At 37.7% G+C, this 11,919-nt stretch overlaps 1 protein-coding gene across 1 annotated transcript; it reads right to left on the bottom strand.

The window, feature by feature from the left end:
- Positions 1-820: 820 nt before the first annotated feature.
- On the bottom strand, positions 821-3,653 carry zgc:162730 (uncharacterized protein LOC564559 homolog). Its single transcript, XM_005915939.1, has 2 exons — positions 3,525-3,653; positions 821-3,061 (listed from the first exon to the last, which is right to left on the bottom strand). The coding sequence occupies exons 1-2, from the start codon at positions 3,555-3,557 to the stop codon at positions 1,874-1,876; spliced, it is 1,221 nt and encodes a 406-aa protein (XP_005916001.1). The 5' UTR covers positions 3,558-3,653; the 3' UTR covers positions 821-1,873.
- Positions 3,654-11,919: the final 8,266 nt, after the last annotated feature.

Genomic DNA, 11,919 nt, shown 5'->3' with positions numbered 1-11,919 from the left:
ATTGCAACAGAGTGTTTTAACAAACGCCTCCTTAACTCGTAAATGCGCCTTACAGAAAGTGACGACAGAAAAAAGATCATTTTTTTTCTTCCATGAGATTTCCCACTGCTCAGTTTTCGATAAATGCTTTTTTGATATGTAAAAAGCAATTCTCCATTTGCTTTGAACAGTTACACTAAAAGCAATACCCTAATATCCAAAATTCAATTTAATGCACTGCTGCAAAGAGCTGCCAAAACATTGCAGGTTTTACCTGGAAATAAAAAGCTGTGTGATAGTGCGTATAAACACGGTAATCTAAATACCTGACTGTATACACAACAAAGATGTATGGCACAAAACAGAATCGGGAGAGAAAAAGTGGAGGACAAAAGGTCAAGGTTCCATATTCAGGAGACTAGTTATTATTTAGCTGTAATGCAGCAGAATGTATATTTAAGTATAACATGTATAGGCTTTAGCGCATTCAAAATCTCGATCTCATTTCAAATAATGTAGAAAAAAATCCTCAAAAAGTATTTGTGATTCGGGCTCAGAGGTTCAGCAGATTACTGGAAAGGTGAATTTCCCTCCATTTCTTAAAATCTGGTGCTACTGAAAACACAGGATTTCCTACCAACACACGTAGAAGTCAAAGTAGTGGTGTTTTAATAATGGTTGCTTCCAGTTAAGGGGAAGCCCAGCTCCAATGTGTCTAACTGAAACACTTAACAGAACTGGGCCTTCATCGGTACACATCTTCTTTCCTTGCTGTAACTACAGGAAGTTCCTGAACTCCGCATGTGAATGCATAAGCTGTAAATAACACGAGTCCAAAACATCAGCGTACAATCATTTCTTTATTGAGAATTTTTTTTTAAAATGTATTTTTCTTATTTTCAGGCAATCAAAAATATAAGATTATCTTTTCTACTTTGCTTTTTCTCACATTTGCATTTCACAAACAGTGAAGTTTTTTTTCCATAAATAAAGTACAAAATACAATTTTCTCTAAATGCAAATAAATATCATAATAAATATATCAGTTTAAGTTAAACAACACAAGGTAACCAATACCCAAAAGGAATACTGCGGTGTTCCCTGAACCAGGCTGTCAAACACAAGGGGGGAAATAAAAGATAGTGTGCAATTTACAAAGTAGCAAATATTACAGAATGTTTTACAGAATCAAATGTTATTAAGTGTATATATTCAGATTTGAATTCACTGACATACCTTATTTGTATTAGAGCACTTTGATCTTTGTGCATTCTGCAAGTTGTATTTGCTTCCACGTCTACAAAACAACAGACACACACATACACTCTCACATGCATATTCTGTACAAGGCCCACACGCACACACGTCCACACACAGACAGAGTGAAGAACGAAGCTTTGGTTGAATGCTACTGAGAGATTTGACAGGTTCTCCCTTTAGAATTAGCTGTAAAGTGCATATCACAGACACATGTCAGGTCTCACTGGTAAAGGCTACTGAATCAAACATACTGTTTGTGGCACAGAGCATAAATAGCCTATTAGGTAGGGAAAATATTCAAGGCACAGGAATCACTGATTATCACCAAAGCTATTTTGATCACTACCAACATTCACCGGTAATGTCAAGACCTGCAGATGAGTTAATTTTGACGGAAGACCGCATATATAGGTCTTATAAGCTACATGTTATGTATAAAAATAGATTTGGGTACTTAAATCATCTCAGTATGTGTAGTTAGTCTAAGATGAGCTCAACTTTACACACATAAATTAAGAACTTTAAGTGTTATTGTCGACTTGTTCTGAACAGTTCTGGTGCTGATGAAAGTCCAGATAGACAGAAAAGTTAAAAAGAAAGTCATTTATCTTTTGTTATTTCCCTTTGGATCCATTTAGTCAGACAGGGATAGGCGTTCAAACACAGTGAGCCTCTTGGTGGCTGAGCCATCAAAGGTCGGAGACTCGGTTCCACTGGAACTGCTGCTGCTGTAGGACTCCTCCAGGGAGTCCTCAGAGGAGAAACGCTGCAGTGAAGGCTTTACGAATGTTCCAGCAGCTGGAAACAGCATACTGCTGTCCTGGTGCTGCCCGTCCTTCACGTTGGTGAAGACACTGCTGTTGTTGCTATTGAAATTATTTCCATGACCACACACGCAACGTGAGACCTGTGGCTCCAAGATGAGAGGAATGTTATGGATGTCTCCAGCGCTCATACGGGTTTGCTGGCTGCCAAACGGGAATGCTGCTGCCTCACGCTGCACAGAGTCAAACACTGGGGAGAGAAGGTCAGCAGGAGGTGGAGAAACAGAGGGAGCACGGCTGAAACCCTGGTTAGGATCACCGAAGACCGAGGCGAATGATGGAGGGGAGGAGCTGCGAGAAGAGCCCAAAAACCCAGCGAAGCTGACACTCTGGCGGAGCTGGTGCCGTGGATTGTGAACACTGGGTGTTGTGGTAGTTTGCTGCCGCTGGAATTTGGCAGACAGTAACGGACCATCGCTGATTTTCTCCTCATGGATGAAGTGGCAGCGTGAACCATAGGGGCAGTAGCCAAAGTTATAGAAGGTTCTGCAGGGCTCTGTCTTGTATTTGGGGTGGCGGTACAGTCCTCTTAGTTCTGCCTCACCATGGGCAAACTGGCATTTGCTGCCATACTTGCAGCTGCCAGTCTCCTGGAAGCCACGGCACAGCTCAGTTTTGTAACGGTTAGAGGACACCATTGGTGGGGTCTGGGCAGAAACAGTAGATGAGGGAGGGAAGCCTGGTGGGGGAGGCACAGTAGTAGCGGTAGGGCCTGAGGGAAACAGCTCTGAGTTCTTCAGCTGTCCAAACGAAGAGAGAAGGCTGCTGCTGGATTCAGTTAGACTCATGGAGCGATCGGGACGGAAAGGTAGCTGTTTCTTTGTGGAGACAGGGGCCGGGCCCCAGATGGTTGGCCAGAGAGAGCTGCCAGTGTCGTCATTATTAACATGCTCAGTGCTCATGTTGAGGCTCAGAGAGCCAGGAGGGGAAGGGGTGAAAAAGGGGGCAGACCGATGGCTCTGCCCTGAGACTTCGTTCAAGGCCAGGTTGATCAAGTTCTGTAACAGACAGAGGAGACTGTTAGAATCCAAAACAATATATGTCTAATATTAATGAAATGCTGAACATTTTCAAAGTCTTTCTATAAAGCTTTATTTAGGATATTGGGTTACATAAATGCCAAACAAATAATAACAACAACAATAACAATAATGTAGCCAAATTAAATTGAGATTAACTGAAATAATATAAATGAATAAAATCATAGTTTGTGATTTTCCATTAGTTTACTGATACAGGAAGATTAAACTAGGGCACACAACCAACTGAGCAGCTGACCGTCTTAGTCACCTCATTATGTCTTAAATCACAAAGTGAGGAGGCCCTCTGTCATTTCAAAAGGTGTTCGCATCAAAACACCTTTTCAAAGTGTTACAGTCAGAGCGCCTAAGCCACGCCACCCACCAACTAGAAAAAGGGTTTTTCAAAACAAAAACAAAACACTGAAGTAGTTTGACTCACCTTTGTTAAGATATCGTCGAGCATTTCGGACATCCTTTTGGCAACAAGTTAAGGACTCGGGTCTGAACTCCAGTTGACTGTTGGATATATGTCCAGTCTTAAAAGTTAATGGTCGAGCCTCTCCTTTTAAGTCTATTTAAAAGCCCCTCCTATACTGGGAGGAGTTTCCATTCCCCCTTCCGGGATGACGCTGCTGCTGCCTCAAGTTTCATATGAGCTAAGAGATGGGCGGGACTTAAACGGTAGAAGAGAGAGAGAGAGGAAGAGAAGAAAGAAAACAGTGTATTTTTAACTAGTTGCGTGAAATGTGTCAGTTTCGTAGGCAAGGGGGCCTATTTACATAGCTCTCATACCCACTCCAAACCTAGAACGGCGCACACTTGTTTTGCTGTTTTTGCTCTTATTCGGTACCAATTAGTGTGAATGATTTTTAACCGCACAAACTCTGTGATACTTTTTAAAACCCAAAGCGCTCGAATGTAATGTGGCAAGGAAGGCTGTTTATTTAAGATGAATACACTGACTCCTTTCATCTCAAAGTACAGGCACATCTGTTCTATAGTCTGTAGTAGTTAATAGATAGTAATAAACATATGCAGACATATACTCATATATGACTAATGCCCAGCTTCCTGGAAGTGCCATCAATCATCTCTGATCAAATCCCTTGTCGCCTCTACACTATATCTTTCGCTCACATTACGTTACATATACATCACTGTGCTTTCTTGTTTACCAGAATACATGCAGACATTTCCCCATCTGTGGTCTGGTTTCTGCTGTGCACCAGAGCTCCAGCAGAGTCTAACCATTACCAGAACACAGACAATAGAAGCATTGATTACAGATGAAAGAAACCAATAGTGGTCTCTTATTGGTAGTAGAGTGTGGTGAATAACTCCTTCACGTCATGTGTAGCCACACGTTTTTAAAGCTGTTTTAATGCAAGGTTTGCACACATACCCCACTTTGGATGGCCCACAGTGGAAATGAAGCTGACACATAAATTTCACAAACAAAACAAAAGTAATTACCAGAAGCATATTGTTATTAGTGTTTAACCATTTTTTCTTTCCACAGTGAGCATTGCGTTAGCTATGTTTTTCTGTCTTTCTCACAGGCATTAAAAACATGTTACATTAACACTTAACTTGTTTATAATATTCTGGGGTGATTTTTTTTTTGTATAGTACGACTGTAGAAACACTCTGTGATTCACACATTGCATGGATCGGTTTCATACAGTGTCAAGTGTGAACAATAAATGTTCATATAGTCTTTACCCTGACACATGAAGCAGAAGATTTCAAGCCCTTTTTCATTTGCATTTTGCTGCTTAAGACTGTGATAAAATATAAATATCACATGTCTCTTGGTCTAGTTGAGTCAATTCAACCACAGCCATAGTGAAGACCGTTAACAGACGATGACCACTAACACTGTCTACAAGGAGAGTAATCTACAGAGGGTTATTGGTGAAATGGCTGCCTGTTCACGGAGCGTAGTATCAAAAGCTATTGATGGAAATTTGACTTGAAGGGAAGAGTATGATAGGAAAAGGTGCACAAGCAACAGGGATGATTGCATACAGAAGATTATCAAGAAAAGTCAACTCAAGAACTTTGGAGAGCTTCACAGGAAGTGGAGCCACCACAAGAGCTGTCACGTTCCTGATATCTTAGAAATCCCCCATAGTGGGCTATCATAAGGCAGAAGATGAGACTCCCTCACCCTCCAAATCCACCTCAAAATAAAAAAAAATTAACAAGAGCTGGAGGCCACTGTCAAAGCAACCTGGGCTTTAGTTACAGCTCAGCACTGCTAGCTTCAACACATTGGTAATTTTTAATAAAGGCGCCCCAGTTAAGCACTGAGTGCATAAGTGAACACACTATCACGTGCATCTCTAATGCTCGTTTTTGGGTTTTTTTTAGACGCACTAGTACATCATTTCACACATGTCAGTAAATCTAATAGCTTCTTATTTTTCTGCGAAACTGCTACGCTGTTATCAGCCAAATGAAACACCAGATTTTTTTTGTCGCTACTGCTGCGTCATCAAGTCACATGAGTCATATTTAGTCTAGTAAATGATGGCAAATATATTCTGATCACAGTTGTGAAACAGTAGAAAAGTCACAGTAAACAGAAGGTGGGTGCCGTGAGAAGAGCCACAAGGATTTTAAAAAAAACCCCAACAACTTTGCATTGTAAATCAAAAACACTCAAAACACTTTGGTAAAATTAACAGACTAAGCAAATCCTTCACTCCAAATCAAACGTAGCTCCCAACTGAAATTAAAGAGTTTTGCTTAAACAGGGGAATTATTAATGCATAAGGGGTAAGACTGGATTAACCTTGCAAAAGATATCTTCACATACAACATAAGTCTAGTAAATTAAACCAAAGCAGAAAATGAAAATACAGAAGTACATTGCTAGTAAATTAAGAGCGTGATTAAAGTTCCCACTTCTGTTTCAAGAAACACTGAGCCATAGCCAACCATAGAGTTTCGTTACAAGTTACCGCCAGAACACTTGGATGCTCTTCTTGCTCTCACTGTACTTTCTTAAGTGTACTCCCTCACAACAGCTCTCTGTATGTGTTTTTGAGCCTAAGTTTTCTCACTGTTAAATGCATAATGTTTGAGTTTTTTAAGTTACTGTGATGAGTTGCTTTTATTTTGGTTTTAAATCATTCTTGGGTACCATGTTGTATAAATGTGCAAGAGGGTTTGGTGAGAATCGCAATCTATATCATGTACACAACTCACAGGCCTCACATGCACGCCGACACTAACAGTGCAACTCAAGCCAAACGAGCCTCTCATGTTCAGCTATTAATAACTGCAGCTCCATATAAATAACCCCGCTGCATTTGACACAAAAAAGTCTGTCAAGAGGGCATGCAACAATTGTTCCCATCTTTGCTGAAAAATTTAGTTCGTCAGCAGGCAAGTAAGCGGGCACAGACATGAGGGATGCAAAATACCAGCACTGACATCTTGTATATGTATATCTTTCCTTTGTTTGTGTGTCTAAGTGTGGGTTACCTTACTGGTTTCTAATGAAAGTCTTCCCGGTTGCATAGATTTTCTCTTTAACAGGGAGTGTCACGTAGAGTTATATTCAGAAAAAATGCTGATGGTGCTTTCCAGGTTCTTGTTGTGTTTTTTCTTTCCTTGGTGACTAAGAGAGTCTGTGCCCAATGCCAAGTTTTCCACAAGGATGATTTTAGTGACACACCAGCAGACTTGAGGTCTTGTAACATGTTAGAACATGATCGCACATTTAATTCAAAGGAAATTGTCCCTATGAGGCAGGAAACTGTGGGAAAATTGTATTATGAGAAATGAAGACAATACTTTGTAAGATTGGGACTAATCCACAGAAAAATAAGTTAAGTACCAATGAGATTTTGAGTGCTCATGAGGTTTATTTAAACATCGAGTAATGCCAGTAGGTCATTTTCCACAGGTAAAAAGCCCAGACTTGAAAGCAAACATTCAATATATGTGGGGAGAAAATCCACCATGCAATGCAAATATGCATATTTGTATTATTCCCGTATCCCCTAATATAAATTTATTATGAAATGGAAAATCTTTACAATACGATTTTTATCTTCTTATTGTTTGCCTTATGAAAGGAATGTGCTGCAGTATGAATTTTATGCAGTTCTGTACCCACATCAGCTCTTAATTCTTTAGCTTTGCCGGTCACTTAGATGTACAGATGGGTCATTAACTAAAACAGGCCTGTGTTTACCCTTTTAACCATCCCCTATACGATTGGCTTTTACATTAACCCGCCTTTGCAAAATAGATCACTCTTTAAAGATATATAGAAAGTCTCCTGGGGGAATTTTAGATAATGTTATCCCTGCAGCTTAGTGGGTGATAATTTATAGCCTAATTACAGAGCTGGTGAGAAAATTTTCAATCTTGAAAATATCTCTAGCTGGCAAAAATATACTAGAATAGTAAATACACAAAAAAAGAAAAAAAAAAAAGAATAGTAAATACACCGAAACATGCTGTATTTTATTCCTCAAGGTTCATTATTCAAGAAACAACATAGAGGAGGGAAACTGGAGGGAACTTTTTAGGTGTTTGACTCACCACGGATGGCTGTGAACTGCCAAGTCATCATCATGTGGTTCAAGATGACTGGCAGGTGAGGTCAACATATATGGGAACACCCAACCTGCTATGGTTTCCATACTGCCTCTGTGTACTTATTTGCATAGAAGCTTCTCCAGCTTTATCTCTTTAGCCTTTCATTTCCTCTGTCCCTCTGTCTTAGGTCAAGTTGTAAGTAAAGCCACCGATAAATACGCTCTGGCCAGCTTGTCTCTCTAATAAGAGATACTTTGCAAATATTTAATCATGCCCTCCATAACATTGCTATGGTGACATGCCAAACATTGCACGCCTAAATGGGCACAGGTTCAGCAGTTACTTAGCGACAGCTGTGGAGCAGGTTTGCAAAGCTAATATGGCTGACACAGAAATATGATGAAGCCAAGCTGCTCCTGATTCTAAATTTAATAGTTGATTCATCACGGTGAAAGGCCACGGAGGGAATTGCGAACGAAGAGGAGAAATAGGAGCATTAGAAGGGAGGGAGGAAGGGATTTTAGCTGCTGACATTATGATGAGGGAAAGTACCTGTCTCCCCAAATGAATCCCAGACGCACTGTTTTTCCATCTTTATCTATGTAACAATTATGGATTCTTCTGTGTGGGGTGCACCGGAAGTGCACTGACCACACAGTACCACAGTGTACTGAGAATATGCAAAGACATGTGTTAAAATGAGGATCATTTGACTTAACAAAAGTGGTCTTTATAAGAACTGAAAGAACAAAAGGTCCTGACTAATGTCAGACTATAGATGCTGATTTAGAGCTGAGGAGGTAAACAGCGTGGTGCATGAAAATCATTTAAAATCTCCAGAACACTGTAAACAATGAACAACAACTTTTAACATAAGAGTTTCCCAATCACTTAGTCACACTGCGAAAACCTGTTTAGTCTCGCCTGCTTTCGATTCTAGTCCTAGCAGGTTTTATTTTTTGCTTTCATTGTGCAAACGCAGGTGTATTGACTTCTATTATTGTTTTTTTTTAATTGACATTCATTTTTAATAACTTAATTGTGTACTTTAGTGTATATTTATTGTTGACTTTTATGTATATTGTGTATTTTGTATTTTGCATAGCTCGTACTGAGGTTGTTTTCAATATGCTAAATATGCTACATTAAAAAAGTATATATACATCTCTCTCTCTCTCAAATTTAATGAAACTGTTCATGTTTTTCATGGGATTATCTTCATATTTATTTAATTAACCATTTATAATTATTTATTTGCCAAAGGTCAGAAAAAAACAAGTGCTAAATGCACTAAAGAACCAGATTTTTACCAAAGTGATACCCTATATCAAGAGAGATTGCAAAAAAAAAATTAAGAACAATAAATATTAAATGGATAAAAAACCCAGGCAATTCTATGGAGCTCTTATGGATGACAAAATTTTCCAGAGATTCCCTCATAATCTTTACTCTGGGTTTGGGCTTAGTGTCACTTAGCAGTGCCACAGAGACAACGTGTAATGGATACAAAATTTTCAGTTTAGGGAGTCTCAGTGAGTGAGAATATAGCTGAAGGCCACATGCAGAAATGTTCCCATAAAGCAAAAGTGTGAGGTCGTTACCTGGAATTATGTGTGAAGGCATGCAGTTTGACACGGCAGACCAGTAATGTAGTAAATGTTGACTGTAGCGTGTGACGTCATCACTCATGAGTCATCTGCCAATATGTTTTACATCTTTCAAAATGTAAGTGCTACTTTTTTGTTAGAGTTTGAGATTTATGGATTCAAACAACTGTGGTGTTTGTGCTTGTTTTGGTGCTGCTTTACAATTCTTGTACCCTTAGTGAGGCGAGGTTTCTTTGTGTGTGATTTTGTTTTGTTTTTTTCTTGTTTGTTTGTATTTTTTTAAAAGTCAGTCTTGTCTGGCAGCTTTACAATCAGAATCATGATCTGAATTGACTGATGTGCCAAACATAATTGGTTTTGCCAGATAATTCTATAGGGTCCTTTTGTTAGTGTTTTTCTTTTTTGGTCTTATTTATTTATTTATTTATTTATTCATTCATTATGCTTCACAGGTGACTGTTAATAATACATTTCTGCAAACAACAAAGTGTTAAATTCCACAGTGATGTCGTACTGTACCAGTGTATGACTTAAACTGTGAATATAACAAAGCAAGTAACAAGTAAAGCCTAAACCATGAAATCTTCTGAAACTCAATTGTTTGTAAAAAAAAAAAAAAAAAAGCATGTATGACTTTTAATTTAATGTATTTAGTTTGAGTTTTGCAATTCATTAAAAAAAATCTATTGTGTTATTTTATTAGTTTTTTTTGAGAGAAAAATAAAGTCTTACTGATTATGTAAGGGTCTCAGAAACTTGTGAATCTAATATGAAACACTTGTAAATTTAGGAACCATACTTCACATTAAACAAACACAGTACATTAAATTTAGGTAAGTTAGGTACTACTCTGAGGATGACTAAAGCCATCTGTTCAAAATCCCCACATTTTGTAACAACTGCAGGCATATGTGTCTGTTCGGTTCATATGCTGCCGTATGCTACAAGTAATTACCAGTAATCTGGGGGTCAAAATAGATGATGACTCATCACAATGATTTGCGTATGTGTCATCCGTGTGAGACAACAAACAGACTGTCATTTGTTAGACTTTCTGCCGTGTTTTTCTTTCTCAATTATTGAAACCATTTTCAATCATGTTCCAGTGCTTTTAGCTTCAGTTTCTTTTTTACTACGTCTGAGCTGGAGACTGGTGTGAATAATCTTTTTCTACAGAAGATTTCAAAAGTCGGTGTCAAAACTAATTTACACTAAATCAATTTATGCAGCTATATGAACATTTATCATACAGAAAATGAACAGCTTGTTACAAATGTAACGTTTATGGTACCTTTCCCCTAAATTAACAGTACTGATAATTATCAAAATCTTTTTTTTTTCATGTTTCTGTAATGGCTAATCCACCACTATATCCAACATCTTTAATCAAATGTTTTTGCTAAAAGATAATTATAATTTTTATCCATTAGTTTTCAAATTTATTTTTTTTTACAAAAAAGCAGAAAACTAGTAGACCACATTATTGTTTGATTAAGATGCCAAGTTACAGTTATTCACTTGCAATCCTGAACAGAAAAAATTGTTTTAGTGGTTGCATGTTATGCTTAATTAATTACTGATTTCTGAAATTACAGTGTGCCTGTTCAATTTGGATATAAAAATATGAATTCTGTTTGTTATTTTATTAATTAATGGCAATATAATTGTTTGTGTGTTATCTTGTTTTCATGACAATTCGTCTACTAAATTTGTTATGTTCTATACAAATAACCTATAATAATACAAATTCCAGTTTCACATTATTAAATTCCATTATTAAAACTGCACAGGTGAACAAATACAGAGCTATGAAATTATATCTTTCAAGACAAAACAAAGTTTTATACTTAGACTTTAGTTAGATGGAAAAATAGACAAAAGGGACATAAGATGTAAACAAGGTAAAGGTTTATCATGTGACACAGATCAGCATGAGGCTGGACTGGTCAAACCTGCTTCTGCAGATTGTTTTTCAATGGTAGGTTAAGGTGTAATGCAGATAAACAACATAACATGCAACAAGTCCGACTGTACCAAAAGGTTCCTTTAAAGGCGTCTATTTTTTGTATTAATGGAAAAAAGTGAAAACTGTGTTGTGAACTACAACATTGTTCAGGAATAAGACAGGCCTATACAGTAATATCTCTACACCTGACAAAAAAAATAAAAAAATAAGTAATAAAACATAAACCAAACTAAATCAGATCAAACCACCATCATTGTAGCATTAAGTCCATAACATTAGGTTTTGGTTTTTCATCCTAATGATGGCCTCCTTCTCTTTGTACCTAATACTGATAATTCTTGCAAAAATTATTCCGACAACAAGTTCAAAACTTCCCAGCTTTTTTTATCTACTTAATTGCTCATTAAATAATAGGCTTATGTTAAAGCCATTGAATTAAAGCTAAAAGTCTGGACTTTACATCTTGATTGTTTTTTGTTGATTTAAAATGATGTTGTTGTTCAGTGAAGAAGTAAAACTGCAAATAAATATTTAATTGTCCCAAAGCTTATGGGGCTAACTATAGATGTAAAATCAGTCCTATCAACAAGCAGGTTTTAGTTGTTTATTATTGATTGATTCTGATTATTTTCAGTGGCTCCTTGAGTAGTGGCGCACAAAGGTCACCTGTCACAAAATTTGCTTGGGCAACACCAACTCTGACT

Source organism: Haplochromis burtoni, unplaced genomic scaffold (genome assembly GCF_018398535.1).
Source record: "Haplochromis burtoni strain Fernald_Lab_line unplaced genomic scaffold, NCSU_Asbu1 Contig_15, whole genome shotgun sequence".
NCBI classification, from domain to species: domain Eukaryota; kingdom Metazoa; phylum Chordata; class Actinopteri; order Cichliformes; family Cichlidae; genus Haplochromis; species Haplochromis burtoni.
The sequence above is the reverse complement of the archived record's forward strand: the minus strand, read 5'-3'. Positions and strand labels throughout refer to the sequence as shown.